Source organism: Solanum verrucosum, unplaced genomic scaffold (assembly GCF_900185275.1).
Source record: "Solanum verrucosum unplaced genomic scaffold, falcon-dt-bn FXZP01000273.1, whole genome shotgun sequence".
NCBI lineage: Eukaryota > Viridiplantae > Streptophyta > Magnoliopsida > Solanales > Solanaceae > Solanum > Solanum verrucosum.
In genome coordinates, this window is record NW_026020163.1 from 428,631 (window position 1) to 446,784 (window position 18,154).

Below are 18,154 nucleotides of genomic sequence, written 5' to 3' on the forward strand. Positions count from 1 at the left end.
GAACTTAATAAAGGAAGAATAAAAAGCCTACTTATAAACCAAAAGCTGTAGTTTCTGATATTATTGTATCTCTGATGAGCATTCCAACAAATTCTTCTCCAAGCACCTGCATGTTTGAATTTGTTTATTTACTGTCTGATGTTTATATTTACACAAAGAAAGTCAAGTCTTTTATTTTATGCTAAAATTAAATTACAATTTGGAAGAAAGTTATTAAGTCCGACGAATTTTACTGTTGATTCACACTTGAAGAATTACTTGTTAAACCAAGCCTCTAACCAGATAATTGGATCACAGCTTCCAACTAATTTTGGACAGAAAAATAAGCTTTGTAGAGCATTCAATTAGTTGCTGATATAACTAATATGAAAATATTCAGATATAGTTAGCTGCAATAATCTAAAGCTCAAACTAGAACTTAACTGCATACCTGAATTTTTAACTCTTCTACATGCGATTATTTGCTTCTTCTGTAATTCCTTTGCTTTCGCTGTTTCTTTCTTCTTCCCATCATAATTTTATGCTCCAGCTCCACAATGATTCTTGCAAGCCATATCGGTTTTCCAGTTGAGATCATGATATATATAATGGATAATCCAATACAAAGTCCACTTCCATAGCCCATAAGAGCAGCTTTCCAAAAATCATTCAGAAATTCAGAGTTGCTTTCTTCATCAAGCTCAGATCCGGTATCAGTTTTCTCTGATTCTGAATCATTACCATCACTACCACAGCCTTTTGAAAGTGGAAATCCACGTAATCCATCATTACCTACATATGAATTGTTGTCAAAGGTATGAAATTGATTTCCTTGAGGAATGCACCCTTCGAGATGATTGTAGGAGAGATCTAAGACTGCAAGAGAAGTTAGAGAAGCAAATTGTGCTGGTATCTCTCCTACAAGGTGGTTACTTGACAGATCCAGTGATTCAACCAAAGTTAATCTTCCAAGTGATGGCGGTATATGACCTTGCAATCCATTATGAGATATATTTAGCATGCGAAGTGCAATGAGATCTCCCATAATACTTGGAATATGTCCTTCAAACTTATTGTTTGAAAAATCGATAGTGGTGTACAAAAACAAGATTCTCACAACTTGAAGCTCCAATCCCTTTGTTACGACAGCTACCGAGTCTTGGTAATATTCATCTCCTTCATCACTTGGTGCATTCATCGTTTGATCAATTGTCCTCATGGCTTTTAAATGTTGAAACAGACTCATCGGTAAGTTTTCCGTGAAGGCATTGGAAGAGATATCCAACATTCGAAGCTCAAGAAAAATGTTTTCACTTCTTAAAGTTCTAATTGGTCCATGCAGCTTATTCGATCTCAAGCTTAAAACTCTCAACTTAGGAAGAGTTCCCAACCACATCGGGAATGTGTCCTTGAGCTGATTATCTCCTAAATCAAGAACTTGCATTTCTTTGCAATTGACCAAAGATTGGGGAATTTTCCCCTTTATTTTATTGCCATGCAAGTTGAAGCTTCTAAATGTTCCAGCTCTAAAAGTCGTTGGAAGAGTTCCAGAAAGATTGTTGTGTTGCATATCCAGAACCTCAAGATGACCACTCATGTTGCCAAAACATTGCGGAATTGCTCCCTTTAGACTGTTTCTACCCAAATCTAGAATTTGTAGTGATTTTAAATTGCAAATAGACGAAGGGAGCTCTCCGCTGAGATTATTATGTGACATCATCACAAACTGGAGGGGACTGATATTACCAAAACATGGCAGAATTTCTCCTTTCAAGTTGTTTCTCCTCAGATTCAACAAATTCAGTGATGTGAAATTGCACATAGATGAAGGAATCTCCTCAGTGAGATTGTTAGCATTGAGAAGCAAACATTGCAAATTTCTCATACTGCCAAATGAAGCGGGAATAGAACCATTAAGAGAGTTAGTACTCAAATCTAGCTCAGTCAGAGACCTTAGGTCACCAATTTTAGGTGGAATGGATCCAAAAAGGTGATTATCATTAGTATACAAAAAGGACAAGTTGTTCAAATTCCCTATTGAAGCAGGAATACAACCATTAAGAGAGTTAGTACTCAAATCCAGCTGAGTAAGAGACCTTAGGTAACCTATTTCTGCAGGAATGGTGCCAGAAAGTTGATTCTCATATAAATGCAAAATAGACAAGTTGTTCAAATTCCCAAATGAAGCTGGAATAGAACCATTAAGAGAGTTCATGCCCAAATGTAGCTCAGTAAGAGACCTTAGATAACCGATTTCTTCAGGAATGGAACCAGAAAGGTGATTATTATTGATATACAAAAGGGACAAGTTGTTCAAATTCCCAAATGAAGCTGGAATAGAACCATTAAGAGAGTTCATGCCCAAATGTAGCTCGGTAAGAGACCTTAGATAACCGATTTCTTCAGAAATGGACCCAGAAAGGTGATTACGAGGAAGATACATAATAGAAAGGTTTTTCAAATTCCCCAATGAAGAAGGAATAGAACCATTAAGAGAGTTAGAACTCAAATCCAGCTTAGTAAGAGACCTCATGTAACCTATTTCTTCAGGTGTGGAGCCAGCAAGCTGATTTTCATGCAGAGACAAAATAGTCAAGCTGTTCAAGTTCCCCAATGAAGGCGGAATAGAGCCATTAAGAGAGTTAGTGCCCAAATATATTTGAGTAAGAGACCTTAGGTAACCTATTTCTTCAGGAATGGAGCCAGAAAGCTGATTTTCATTAATATACAAAAGGGACAAATTGTTCAAATTTCCCAATGAAGCAGGAATAGAACCATTAAGTGAGTTCTTGTACAAAACTAGTTTAGTAAGTGACCTTAGGTTACCTATTTCTTCAGGTATGGAGCCAGAAAGCTGATTTTCATGCAGATACAAAAGGGACAAGTTGTTCAAGTTCCCCAATGAAGCCGGAATAGAACCATTAAGAGAGTTAGTACCCAAATCTATCTGAGTAAGAGACCTTAGGTAACCTATTTCTTCAGGAATGGAACCAGAAAGGTGATTATTATTGATATACAAAAGGGACAAGTTGTTCAAATTCCCAAATGAAGATGGAATAGAACCATTAAGAGAGTTCATGCCCAAATGTAGCTCAGTAAGAGACCTTAGATAACCGATTTCTTCAGGAATGGACCCAGAAAGGTGATTACGAGGAAGATACATAATAGAAAGGTTTTTCAAATTCCCCAATGAAGAAGGAATAGAACCATTACGAGAGTTAGAACTCAAATCCAGCTTAGTAAGAGACCTCATGTAACCTATTTCTTCAGGTGTGGAGCCAGCAAGCTGATTTTCATGCAGAGACAAAATAGTCAAGCTGTTCAAGTTCCCCAATGAAGGCGGAATAGAACCATTAAGAGAGTTAGTGCCCAAATATATTTGAGTAAGAGACCTTAGGTAACCTATTTCTTCAGGTGTGGAGCCAGAAAGCTGATTTTCATGCAGAGACAAAGTAGTCAAGCTGTTCAAGTTCCCCAATGAAGGCGGAATAGAACCATTAAGAGAGTTAGTGCCCAAATATATTTGAGTAAGAGACCTTAGGTAACCTATTTCTTCAGGAATGGAGCCAGAAAGCTGATTTTCATTAATATACAAAAGGGACAAATTGTTCAAATTTCCCAATGAAGCAGGAATAGAACCATTAAGTGAGTTCTTGTACAAAACTAGTTTAGTAAGTGACCTTAGGTTACCTATTTCTTCAGGTATGGAGCCAGAAAGCTGATTTTCATGCAGATACAAAAGGGACAAGTTGTTCAAGTTCCCCAATGAAGCCGGAATAGAACCATTAAGAGAGTTAGTACCCAAATCTATCTGAGTAAGAGACCTTAGGTAACCTATTTCTTCAGGAATGGAACCAGAAAGGTGATTATTATTGATATACAAAAGGGACAAGTTGTTCAAATTCCCAAATGAAGATGGAATAGAACCATTAAGAGAGTTCATGCCCAAATGTAGCTCAGTAAGAGACCTTAGATAACCGATTTCTTCAGGAATGGACCCAGAAAGGTGATTACGAGGAAGATACATAATAGAAAGGTTTTTCAAATTCCCCAATGAAGAAGGAATAGAACCATTACGAGAGTTAGAACTCAAATCCAGCTTAGTAAGAGACCTCATGTAACCTATTTCTTCAGGTGTGGAGCCAGCAAGCTGATTTTCATGCAGAGACAAAATAGTCAAGCTGTTCAAGTTCCCCAATGAAGGCGGAATAGAACCATTAAGAGAGTTAGTGCCCAAATATATTTGAGTAAGAGACCTTAGGTAACCTATTTCTTCAGGAATGGAGCCAGAAAGCTGATTTTCATGCAGAGACAAAGTAGTCAAGCTGTTCAAGTTCCCCAATGAAGGCGGAATAGAACCATTAAGAGAGTTAGTGCCCAAATATATTTGAGTAAGAGACCTTAGGTAACCTATTTCTTCAGGAATGGAGCCAGAAAGCTGATTTTCATTAATATACAAAAGGGACAAATTGTTCAAATTTCCCAATGAAGCAGGAATAGAACCATTAAGTGAGTTCTTGTACAAAACTAGTTTAGTAAGTGACCTTAGGTTACCTATTTCTTCAGGTATGGAGCCAGAAAGCTGATTTTCATGCAGATACAAAAGGGACAAGTTGTTCAAGTTCCCCAATGAAGCCGGAATAGAACCATTAAGAGAGTTAGTACCCAAATCTATCTGAGTAAGAGACCTTAGGTAACCTATTTCTTCAGGAATGGAACCAGAAAGGTGATTATTATTGATATACAAAAGGGACAAGTTGTTCAAATTCCCAAATGAAGCTGGAATAGAACCATTAAGAGAGTTCATGCCCAAATGTAGCTCAGTAAGAGACCTTAGATAACCGATTTCTTCAGGAATGGACCCAGAAAGGTGATTACGAGGAAGATACATAATAGAAAGGTTTTTCAAATTCCCCAATGAAGAAGGAATAGAACCATTACGAGAGTTAGAACTCAAATCCAGCTTAGTAAGAGACCTCATGTAACCTATTTCTTCAGGTGTGGAGCCAGCAAGCTGATTTTCATGCAGAGACAAAATAGTCAAGCTGTTCAAGTTCCCCAATGAAGGCGGAATAGAACCATTAAGAGAGTTAGTGCCCAAATATATTTGAGTAAGAGACCTTAGGTAACCTATTTCTTCAGGAATGGAGCCAGAAAGCTGATTTTCATGCAGAGACAAAGTAGTCAAGCTGTTCAAGTTCCCCAATGAAGGCGGAATAGAACCATTAAGAGAGTTAGTGCCCAAATATATTTGAGTAAGAGACCTTAGGTAACCTATTTCTTCAGGAATGGAGCCAGAAAGCTGATTTTCATTAATATACAAAAGGGACAAATTGTTCAAATTTCCCAATGAAGCAGGAATAGAACCATTAAGTGAGTTCTTGTACAAAACTAGTTTAGTAAGTGACCTTAGGTTACCTATTTCTTCAGGTATGGAGCCAGAAAGCTGATTTTCATGCAGATACAAAAGGGACAAGTTGTTCAAGTTCCCCAATGAAGCCGGAATAGAACCATTAAGAGAGTTAGTACCCAAATCTATCTGAGTAAGAGACCTTAGGTAACCTATTTCTTCAGGAATGGAACCAGAAAGGTGATTATTATTGATATACAAAAGGGACAAGTTGTTCAAATTCCCAAATGAAGATGGAATAGAACCATTAAGAGAGTTCATGCCCAAATGTAGCTCAGTAAGAGACCTTAGATAACCGATTTCTTCAGGAATGGACCCAGAAAGGTGATTACGAGGAAGATACATAATAGAAAGGTTTTTCAAATTCCCCAATGAAGAAGGAATAGAACCATTACGAGAGTTAGAACTCAAATCCAGCTTAGTAAGAGACCTCATGTAACCTATTTCTTCAGGTGTGGAGCCAGCAAGCTGATTTTCATGCAGAGACAAAATAGTCAAGCTGTTCAAGTTCCCCAATGAAGGCGGAATAGAACCATTAAGAGAGTTAGTGCCCAAATATATTTGAGTAAGAGACCTTAGGTAACCTATTTCTTCAGGAATGGAGCCAGAAAGCTGATTTTCATGCAGAGACAAAGTAGTCAAGCTGTTCAAGTTCCCCAATGAAGGCGGAATAGAACCATTAAGAGAGTTAGTGCCCAAATATATTTGAGTAAGAGACCTTAGGTAACCTATTTCTTCAGGAATGGAGCCAGAAAGCTGATTTTCATTAATATACAAAAGGGACAAATTGTTCAAATTTCCCAATGAAGCAGGAATAGAACCATTAAGTGAGTTCTTGTACAAAACTAGTTTAGTAAGTGACCTTAGGTTACCTATTTCTTCAGGTATGGAGCCAGAAAGCTGATTTTCATGCAGATACAAAAGGGACAAGTTGTTCAAGTTCCCCAATGAAGCCGGAATAGAACCATTAAGAGAGTTAGTACCCAAATCTATCTGAGTAAGAGACCTTAGGTAACCTATTTCTTCAGGAATGGAACCAGAAAGGTGATTATTATTGATATACAAAAGGGACAAGTTGTTCAAATTCCCAAATGAAGCTGGAATAGAACCATTAAGAGAGTTCATGCCCAAATGTAGCTCAGTAAGAGACCTTAGATAACCGATTTCTTCAGGAATGGACCCAGAAAGGTGATTACGAGGAAGATACATAATAGAAAGGTTTTTCAAATTCCCCAATGAAGAAGGAATAGAACCATTACGAGAGTTAGAACTCAAATCCAGCTTAGTAAGAGACCTCATGTAACCTATTTCTTCAGGTGTGGAGCCAGCAAGCTGATTTTCATGCAGAGACAAAATAGTCAAGCTGTTCAAGTTCCCCAATGAAGGCGGAATAGAACCATTAAGAGAGTTAGTGCCCAAATATATTTGAGTAAGAGACCTTAGGTAACCTATTTCTTCAGGAATGGAGCCAGAAAGCTGATTTTCATTAATATACAAAAGGGTCAAATTGTTCAAATTTCCCAATGAAGCAGGAATAGAACCATTAAGTGAGTTCTTGTACAAAACTAGTTTAGTAAGTGACCTTAGGTAACATATTTCTTCAGGAATGGAGCCAGAAAGCTGATTTTCATTAATATACAAAAGGGACAAATTGTTCAAATTTCCCAATGAAGCAGGAATAGAACCATTAAGTGAGTTCTTGTACAAAACTAGTTTAGTAAGTGACCTTAGGTTACCTATTTCTTCAGGTATGGAGCCAGAAAGCTGATTTTCATGCAGATACAAAAGGGACAAGTTGTTCAAGTTCCCCAATGAAGCCGGAATAGAACCATTAAGAGAGTTAGTACCCAAATCTATCTGAGTAAGAGACCTTAGGTAACCTATTTCTTCAGGAATGGAACCAGAAAGGTGATTATTATTGATATACAAAAGGGACAAGTTGTTCAAATTCCCAAATGAAGCTGGAATAGAACCATTAAGAGAGTTCATGCCCAAATGTAGCTCAGTAAGAGACCTTAGATAACCGATTTCTTCAGGAATGGACCCAGAAAGGTGATTACGAGGAAGATACATAATAGAAAGGTTTTTCAAATTCCCCAATGAAGAAGGAATAGAACCATTAAGAGAGTTAGAACTCAAATCCAGCTTAGTAAGAGACCTCATGTAACCTATTTCTTCAGGTGTGGAGCCAGCAAGCTGATTTTCATGCAGAGACAAAATAGTCAAGCTGTTCAAGTTCCCCAATGAAGGCGGAATAGAACCATTAAGAGAGTTAGTGCCCAAATATATTTGAGTAAGAGACCTTAGGTAACCTATTTCTTCAGGAATGGAGCCAGAAAGCTGATTTTCATTAATATACAAAAGGGTCAAATTGTTCAAATTTCCCAATGAAGCAGGAATAGAACCATTAAGTGAGTTCTTGTACAAAACTAGTTTAGTAAGTGACCTTAGGTAACATATTTCTTCAGGAATGGAGCCAGAAAGCTGATTTTCATTAATATACAAAAGGGACAAATTGTTCAAATTTCCCAATGAAGCAGGAATAGAACCATTAAGTGAGTTCTTGTACAAAACTAGTTTAGTAAGTGACCTTAGGTTACCTATTTCTTCAGGTATGGAGCCAGAAAGCTGATTTTCATGCAGATACAAAAGGGACAAGTTGTTCAAGTTCCCCAATGAAGCCGGAATAGAACCATTAAGAGAGTTAGTACCCAAATCTATCTGAGTAAGAGACCTTAGGTAACCTATTTCTTCAGGAATGGAACCAGAAAGGTGATTATTATTGATATACAAAAGGGACAAGTTGTTCAAATTCCCAAATGAAGCTGGAATAGAACCATTAAGAGAGTTCATGCCCAAATGTAGCTCAGTAAGAGACCTTAGATAACCGATTTCTTCAGGAATGGACCCAGAAAGGTGATTACGAGGAAGATACATAATAGAAAGGTTTTTCAAATTCCCCAATGAAGAAGGAATAGAACCATTAAGAGAGTTAGAACTCAAATCCAGCTTAGTAAGAGACCTCATGTAACCTATTTCTTCAGGTGTGGAGCCAGCAAGCTGATTTTCATGCAGAGACAAAATAGTCAAGCTGTTCAAGTTCCCCAATGAAGGCGGAATAGAACCATTAAGAGAGTTAGTGCCCAAATATATTTGAGTAAGAGACCTTAGGTAACCTATTTCTTCAGGAATGGAGCCAGAAAGCTGATTTTCATTAATATACAAAAGGGTCAAATTGTTCAAATTTCCCAATGAAGCAGGAATAGAACCATTAAGTGAGTTCTTGTACAAAACTAGTTTAGTAAGTGACCTTAGGTAACCGATTTCTTCAGGAATGGACCCAGAAAGGTGATTACGAGGAAGATACATAATAGAAAGGTTTTTCAAATTCCCCAATGAAGAAGGAATAGAACCATTAAGAGAGTTAGAACTGAAATCCAGCTTAGTAAGAGACCTCATGTAACCTATTTCTTCAGGTGTGGAGCCAGCAAGCTGATTTTCATGCAGAGACAAAATAGTCAAGCTGTTCAAGTTCCCCAATGAAGACGGAATAGAACCATTAAGAGAGTTAGTGCCCAAATATATTTGAGTAAGAGACCTTAGGTAACCTATTTCTTCAGGAATGGAGCCAGAAAGCTGATTTTCATGCAGAGACAAAGTAGTCAAGCTGTTCAAGTTCCCCAATGAAGGCGGAATAGTACCATTAAGAGAGTTAGTGCCCAAATATATTTGAGTAAGAGACCTTAGGTAACCTATTTCTTCAGGAATGGAGCCAGAAAGCTGATTTTCATTAATATACAAAAGGGACAAATTGTTCAAATTTCCCAATGAAGCAGGAATAGAACCATTAAGTGAGTTCTTGTACAAAACTAGTTTAGTAAGTGACCTTAGGTTACCTATTTCTTCAGGTATGGAGCCAGAAAGCTGATTTTCATGCAGATACAAAAGGGACAAGTTGTTCAAGTTCCCCAATGAAGCCGGAATAGAACCATTAAGAGAGTTAGTACCCAAATCTATCTGAGTAAGAGACCTTAGGTAACCTATTTCTTCAGGAATGGAACCAGAAAGGTGATTATTATTGATATACAAAAGGGACAAGTTGTTCAAATTCCCAAATGAAGCTGGAATAGAACCATTAAGAGAGTTCATGCCCAAATGTAGCTCAGTAAGAGACCTTAGATAACCGATTTCTTCAGGAATGGACCCAGAAAGGTGATTACGAGGAAGATACATAATAGACAGGTTTTTCAAATTCCCCAATGAAGAAGGAATAGAACCATTAAGAGAGTTAGAACTCAAATCCAGCTTAGTAAGAGACCTCATGTAACCTATTTCTTCAGGTATGGAGCCAGAAAGCTGATTTTCATGCAGAGACAAAATAGTCAAACTGTTCAAGTTCCCCAATGAAGGCGGAATAGAACCATTAAGAGAGTTAGTGCCCAAATATATTTGAGTAAGAGACCTTAGGTAACCTATTTCTTCAGGAATGGAGCCAGAAAGCTGATTTTCATTAATATACAAAAGGGTCAAATTGTTCAAATTTCCCAATGAAGCAGGAATAGAACCATTAAGTGAGTTCTTGTACAAAACTAGTTTAGTAAGTGACCTTAGGTTACCTATTTCTTCAGGTATGGAGCCAGAAAGCTGATTTTCATGCAGATACAAAAGGGACAAATTGTTCAAGTTCCCCAATGAAGCCGGAATAAAACCATTAAGAGAGTTAGTACCCAAATCTATCTGAGTAAGAGACCTTAGGTAACCTATTTCTTCAGGAATGGAACCAAAAAGGTGATTATTATTGATATACAAAAGGGACAAGTTGTTCAAGTTCCCAAATGAAGCTGGAATAGAACCATTAAGAGAGTTCATGCCCAAATGTAGCTCAGTAAGAGACCTTAGATAACCGATTTCTTCAGGAATGGACCTAGAAAGGTGATTACGAGGAAGATACATAATAGAAAGGTTTTTCAAATTCCCCAATGAAGAAGGAATAGAACCATTAAGAGAGTTAGAACTCAAATCCAGCTTAGTAAGAGACCTCATGTAACCTATTTCTTCAGGTATGGAGCCAGAAAGCTGATTTTCATGCAGAGAGAAAATAGTCAAGTTGTTCAAGTTCCCCAATGAAGGCGGAATAGAACCATTAAGAGAGTTAGTGCCCAAATATATTTGAGTAAGAGACCTTAGGTAACCTATTTCTTTAGGAATAGAGCCAGAAAGCTGATTTTCATGCAGAGACAAAATAGTCAAGCTGTTCAAGTTCCCCAATGAAGGCGGAATAGAACCATTAAGAGAGTTAGTGCCCAAATATATTTGAGTAAGAGACCTTAGGTAACCTATTTCTTCAGGAATGGAGCCAGAAAGCTGATTTTCATTAATATACAAAAGGGACAAATTGTTCAAATTTCCCAATGAAGCAGGAATAGAACCATTAAGTGAGTTCTTGTACAAAACTAGTTTAGTAAGTGACCTTAGGTTACCTATTTCTTCAGGTATGGAGCCAGAAAGCTGATTTTCATGCAGATACAAAAGGGACAAGTTGTTCAAGTTCCCCAATGAAGCCGGAATAGAACCATTAAGAGAGTTAGTACCCAAATCTATCTGAGTAAGAGACCTTAGGTAACCTATTTCTTCAGGAATGGAACCAGAAAGGTGATTATTATTGATATACAAAAGGGACAAGTTGTTCAAATTCCTTAATGAAGCTGGAATAGAACCGTTAAGAGAGTTATTCCACAAACTTAACGTAGCAAGTAACCTTAGGTTACCTATTTCTGCAGGAATGGAGCCAGAAAGGTAATTATCATTAATATACAAAATAGACAAGTTGTTCAATTTCCCCAATGAAGCAGGAATAGAACCATTAAGTGAGTTCTTGTACAAAACTAGTTTAGTAAGTGACCTTAGGTTACCTATTTCTTCAGGTATGGAGCCAGAAAGCTGATTTTCATGCAGATACAAAAGGGACAAGTTGTTCAAGTTCCCCAATGAAGCCGGAATAGAACCATTAAGAGAGTTAGTACCCAAATCTATCTGAGTAAGAGACCTTAGGTAACCTATTTCTTCAGGAATGGAACCAGAAAGGTGATTATTATTGATATACAAAAGGGACAAGTTGTTCAAATTCCTCAATGAAGCTGGAATAGAACCATTAAGAGAGTTATTCCACAAACTTAACGTAGTAAGTAACCTTAGGTTACCTATTTCTGCAGGAATGGAGCCAGAAAGGTAATTATCATTAATATACATAATAGACAAGTTGTTCAATTTCCCCAATGAAGCAGGAATAGAACCATTAAGTGAGTTCTTGTACAAAACTAGCTTAGTAAGTGACCTTAAGTTACCTATTTCTTCAGGTATGGAGCCAGAAAGCTGATTTTCATACAGATTTAAAAGGGATAAGTTGTTCAAATTCCCCAGTGAAGTTGGAATAGAACCATCAAGAGTGTTAGAACTTAAATCTAGCTTAGTAAGAGACCTTAGATGACCTATTTCTTCAGGAATGAAACCATTTAAATGGTTGTCAAACATATGGAGGATTTGAAGCTTGGCTAGTGAGCCGATTTGTGGTGGGACTGTGCCTGAAATCTGATTACTTGATAGATCAAAACAGATAAGACTAATGAGTTTACCAATTTCAGGTGGAATGATGCCGGAGAAGTTGTTCATGCTAAGATCAAGATACTCAAGAAAAGGAAGAGATGAAAATGGAAAGTCATCTAGTGTACCAATTACACTAGTATTTGAAATATTCAACTTGTTTACCCTACCGTTAAAGCATATAACTCCATACCAATCCCTGCATGAGTTAGAACTTGGTGTCCATGAAGCTAATAAGGAGTTGTTCTGATTCTTGAAAGTTGCTTTCCATTTCAGGAGGGAAGTTGCTTCCTCGACGGAAGCAAAAGTAACTGTAAGGAGATATAAAAGAGTGAAAAACTGAAGTAGAGAGAATATTTTGCTTGGAATCATCATCATATTTTGAGTTTATTATTTTGGATTTCAATTAACTAATTGTGGAGGGTTCATAGGATTTTATATTGTACCTAACTTATCGTTAAAGACCAAATTTCAGCTGATCTCTCTCTCTTTATGTTCATATTATATCAAAGAAAATATTGTCATGCATTCTCAAGTCAATGCAAAAGTTAAATTTTGAGTTGTTCTTTTTTGTCTTCTTCTTTTTTTATGCATGTTATACACCTACAAAGCTATCATACAGAAAATAAATTTTAATTCAGACAAGGACTTAACCAAATAATTTTGTTGTGTTATCAGACAAGATCACATGGTTTATGATGTATATATGTTTGGTTCTCATTTTTCACCTCTAATGTAGTAGACGTATTCAATCTTAGATAAATGAATTTCTACACTGTATTACTATTTCTAATAAACTTTGTACTAGATTGAAATGAGTTTAGGTAACACCCAAGTTATGAAAATTCATGTAGCAGAAGTTATTAATTTCTCATATGGTTACTCAACTATTGGTAATATACTATCCATTTTTAACAACCCACCACAATGATTTGACCCATTTGAGAGAGTGAACCGACCCATTGCCTTTTTTTAATATCAGAGTCAATATATAAATTTTAAACCAATAAGGAATTATTTTGGTTAATGTTGAAATAATCATCATATTTTATTTTATATAGTCGTATTCACACTTTGTCTGTTCATATTTTATTAGACAAAATCTGTCATTGTCAAGGCTAGTTTTTTTTTTGTTTCTCTTCCTTTTTTTATCCATGTGCTACACATCTTTTTTCAAGTAAAAAAGACTATCATATAGAAAATAAATTCCCTAAAAAAGAAAACAAGATTAAAAAGAAATGCATAAACTTCTTCGTTGAATAATACATTAATTTGCTTCTTCTTCTTTCCTCTGCATAATAATTTTGTGTTCCAATTCTTCAATGATTCTCGCGAGCCATTTCAGATTTCCAGTTGAAATCTTGAAACATACTACATATAATCGGTAGAGAATGGATGATGAAATTGTTAGCATGATATACAACTAAATGATTGTATATATTAATGTAATTATATAGTGATATAAATTAGCATGATCATATACGTTTGTTGTAGAATCATATGAATAAATATTGTGATAGAATAGCTGATTTGGAGGGATAGCAAGGGAGATTTAGAGAGATTCAATGGCAGATTTGTATAGATAGAATAGCTGATCTTTAGGGATAGGAATGGCGGATCCTTAGGGATGTGTAATCTTTATTTTCTCTATATAATGGAAAGACTCTCTCACTTTAAGAGGCATTCAGCTGAAAATTGACATGGTATTAGAGCCTTCTCTTGGCTGTCTTGTTTCATAGAGTCATTTGTGGTTCCTTTTAATTTTTTTGAAAATCTTGGTTTTTGGCTCCCTCCTGGGAATTTTGTTCTTGGTCATTCTAGTTTCTTTCTTGAGTCTTTGTAGTTTTATAGCTATTCAAAAGCATGAATTCACATCACTTTGAATCCTTCAGTATTCGTTTCACTGGAAAAAATTCTTCTTCTTGGGAGTTTCAATTTCAGTTGTTTGTCACCGGCAAAGAACTATGGGGCCATATAGATGGAAGCGATCCTACTCCTACTGATGTAACAAAGCTAGGTGAATGGAAGATTAAAGATGCTCGGGTGATGACATGGATTCTAGGGTCAATTGACCCTCTTATTGTTCTTAATCTCAGGCCATACAAGACAGCTAAGGCCATGTGGGATTACTTACAAAAGGTTTACAACCAAGATAATACCGCAAGACGCTTTCAGTTGGAGTATGAAATTGCTAATTACTCTCAAGGAGGTCTTTCTGTTCAGGATTATTTTTCTGGATTTCAAAACTTATGGGCTGAATTTACAAATATTGTCTATGCCAAAATACCTACTGAATCCCTATCAGTGATTCAGCCAGTTCATGAGCAAAGCAAGCGAGACCAATTTTTGATGAAATTACGCTCTGACTTTGAGAGTGTTCGCTCTAACTTGATGAATCGTGATCCGTCTCCCTCTTTGGATGTTTGCTTTAGGGAATTACTTCATGAAGAGAAACGTCTTGTCACACAAAATGCTTTTAAGAAAGAAAATGATGTCACTGTTGCATTTGCTGCTCAAGGTAAAGGAAAGGGCAGGGAAATGAGTAGAACTCAATGCTACAGTTGCAAGGAATATGGTCATATTGCTAGCAATTGTAGCAAGAAGTTCTGTAATTATTGTAAACAACAAGGACACATTATCAAAGAGTGTCCCACGCGCCCTCAAAATCATAGGATCAATGCTTTTCAAGCTAGGATAAATGGTTCCACTGATGATAACTCATCTTCAGGACAAGTTCTTACTCCTGAAATGGTACAACTGATCGTGTCAGCCTTTTCAGTATTGGGATTACAAGGTAATGATGCTACATCTAATTTTTGGATTGTTGATTTAGGTGCTTCCAATCATATGAACAACTCAACGAGCATCCTAAAAAATGTTCGTAAGTATCAAGGTCCATCACAAATACAGATTGCCAATGGTAGTAATTTACCCATTACCAAGGTTGGGGACATTACTCCAACTTTCAAGAATGTTTCTGTTTCACCAAAGCTCTCAACTAGTCTTATTTCAGTTGGACAATTGGTAGATAACAATTGTGATGTGAATTTTTCTTGTAATGGTTGTCTTGTCCAGGATCAGGTGTCGGGGACGATAATCGCGAAGGGGCCTAAAGTTGGACGATTGTTTCCAATACACTTTTCCATTCCTCATGTTCTATCTTTTGCTTGTACTTCTACTGCTAGTAAAACTGAGGTTTGGCATAAGCGTCTAGGACATCCAAATTCTGTTGTGTTGTCTCATTTATCAAATTCTGGTTTATTGGAAAATAAAAATAAATTTTCAGTTGCTTCCATTGATTGTTCTACTTGTAAATTAGGCAAAAGTAAAACTCTTCCTTTTCCTAATTTTGGTAGTCGTGCTACAAAGTGTTTTGATGTCATTCATAGTGATGTTTGGGGAATTTCATCAATTATTTCTCCTGCTCATTTCAAATACTTTGTGACATTCATAGACGATTATAGTCGGTTTACATGGGTGTATTTTCTTCGATCCAAATCTGAGGTATCTTCCATGTTCAAGACATTTTTGGCTTACATTGAGACTCAATTTTCTACATGCATCAAATTATTAAGATCTGATTTTGGTGGAGAATATATGTCTTATGAATTCAAAAAATTCTTGCTTAACAAAGGGATTGTCTCACAACACTCTTGCCCATATACACCACAACAAAATGGAGTTGCTGAGCGAAAAAATCGACATCTTTTAGATGTCACTCGTACTTTATTGATTGAGTCATTTGTACCATCTAAATATTGGGTGGAAGCTTTGTCTACTGCTGTCTATTTAATTAATAGATTGCCATCTAAAGTGCTAAATCTTGAGTCTCCATATTTTCGTCTTTATCACCAAAATCCTAACTATAGTGATTGTCATACATTTGGTTGTGTTTGTTTCGTGCATTTGCCTCCTTCGCAACGCAATAAACTTTCTGTACAATCTACTAAATGTGCTTTTATGGGTTATAGTACTTCACAAAAAAGTTTTATTTGTTATGATCCATGTTCTCACAAATTTCGTATTTCTAGAAATGTTGTTTTCTTTGAGAATACGTATTTCTTTCCTACGATTGTAGATTCATCTTCTGTTTCTCCTCTTCTTCCTACTTTTGAGGATTTATCATCTTCTTTTAAGAGGTTCAAACCTGGATTTGTGTATGAACGACGTCGGCCAACTTTACCCTATCCCGACACTGATCCGCCGCCTGAAACTGCACCACAACTAGAATCTGAGAATTCTTCAAGATCTAGTCCTCTTGAGCCTACTCAGCGATCTACAAGAGTATCTCGTACTCCCAATTGGTATGGCTTTTCCTCTACTTTATCCAACATATCTGTTCCATCTTGTTACTCATAAGCTTCCAAGCATGAATGTTGGCAGAAAGCAATGGAGGAAGAACTTTTGGCTGTTAAAGAAAATGACACATGGGACATTGTTTCATGTCCTTCAATGTCCGCCCTATTGGATGTAAGTGGGCTTATTCAATCAAACTTCATTTTGATGGAACTCTTGATCGGTACAAAGCTCGATTGGTTGTTCTTGGTAACAGACAAGAGTATGGGGTGGACTATGAGGAGACTTTTGCACCCGTAGCCAAAATGACTACGGTACGAACTATTATTGCCATTGCTGCTTCACAAAACCGGTCTCTTTATCAAATGGATGTCAAAAATGTTTTTCTCCATGGTGATCTTAAAGAAGATATTTATATGAAACCTCCACCTGGTTTGTTCTCATCGCCTACATAAGATGTATGCAAGTTGAAGCGGTCTTTGTATGGATTAAAACAAGCTCCAAAAGCTTGGTTTGATAAGTTCCGGTCTACTTTGCTACAATTTTCTTTTGAGCAGAGCAAATATGACTCATTTTTGTTTCTTCGGAAAACATCTACAAGTTGTGTTGTTCTTTTGGTGTATGTAGATGACATTATTATCACAGGAAGTGATTCTTCACTAATCACTTGCCTCCAACAACAACTTAAAGATTCTTTTCATATGAAAGATCTTGGTACTCTTACTTATTTTTTGGGTTTGGAAGTTCATAATGTTGCTTCAGGTGTATTTCTAAACCAACACAAATATACTCAGGATCTGATTTCTTTGGCTGGTCTTCAAGTTTCCTCCTCCGTAGATACTCCACTGGAAATGAATGTCAAGTATCGTCGTGAGGAAGGCAATCTTCTTCCCGATCCAACTATATTTCGACAATTAGTTGGGAGTCTAAATTACCTTACTATTACTCGGCCTGATATCTCTTTTGCAGTTCAACAAGTTAGTCAATTTATGCAAGCTCCCCGTCATCTCCACTTGGTGGTTGTTCGTCGCATCATTCGATACTTTCTAGGAACATCTACTCGTGGATTGTTCTTTCTAAGTGGTTTCCCTATTTGTCTTAATGCTTATAGTGATTCTGATTGAACGGGATGTTCTGATACTCGTCGTTCAGTGTCTGGTTGGTGCATGTTTCTTGGAGAGTCATTGATATCTTGGAAGAGTAAAAAGCAAGATCGTGTGTCAAAATCTTCAACAGAGGCTGAATATCGATCCATGTCTACTGCTTGCTCCGAGGTTGTATGGCTTCGTGGATTACTTGCTGAGATTGGATTTCCCCAATCTCAACCTACTCCTCTCCACGCTGACAATACAAGTGCCATTCAGATTGTTACTAATCCAATTTTTCATGAGAGGACCAAACACATCGAAGTGGATTGTCATTATATACGAGAAGCTGTAGATAAAGGAGTCATTACTCTTCCACATGTGTCCACTAATCTTCAAATAGCTGATGCGTTTACAAAATCCATGGCACGGCAACGCCATCAGTTTCTAGTAAGCAAATTGATGCTTCTTGATCCACCATCATCAATTTGAGGGGGGATGTTAGCATGATAGACAACTAAATGATTGTAGATATTAATGTAATTATATAGTGATATAAATTAGCATGATCAAATACATTTGTTGTAGAATCATATGAATAAATATTGTGATAGAATAGCTGATTTGGAGGGATAGCAAGGCAGATTTAGAGGGATTCAATGGCATATTTGTATAGATAGAATAGCTGATCTTTAGGGATAGGAATGGCGGATCCTTAGGGATGTGTAATCTTTATTTTCTCTATATAATGGAAAGATTCTCTCACTTTGAGAGGCATTCAGCT

General features: G+C 36.7%; 1 protein-coding gene across 1 annotated transcript; it reads right to left on the minus strand.

Annotated features, from left to right (window-relative positions):
• Positions 1–457: 457 nt before the first annotated feature.
• LOC125828433 (uncharacterized) lies at positions 458–12,367 on the minus strand. Its single transcript, XM_049507726.1, has 9 exons — positions 11,734–12,367; positions 11,302–11,445; positions 10,582–11,013; positions 9,852–10,230; positions 8,988–9,707; positions 8,556–8,843; positions 7,990–8,411; positions 2,076–7,701; positions 458–1,931 (listed from the first exon to the last, which is right to left on the minus strand). Exons 1-9 carry the CDS (start codon positions 12,365–12,367, stop codon positions 458–460), a joined length of 10,119 nt encoding a protein of 3,372 aa, XP_049363683.1.
• Between the last annotated feature and the right edge of the window lie 5,787 nt (positions 12,368–18,154).

Bases quoted from the DNA above. Each gene is read 5' to 3' on its own strand.
- LOC125828433 (XM_049507726.1), bottom strand. From the start codon at position 12,367: ATGATGATGATTCCAAGCAAAATATTCTCTCTACTTCAGTTTTTCACT. The intron at 8,844-8,987 runs GTCTCTTACTCA...AGGTTACATGAG, and splicing joins GAAGAAATAGGTTACCTAAG to GTCTCTTACTAAGCTGGATT. The intron at 7,702-7,989 runs GTAACCTAAGGT...CTGAAGAAATAG, and splicing joins CTCCATACCTGAAGAAATAG to GTTACCTAAGGTCTCTTACT.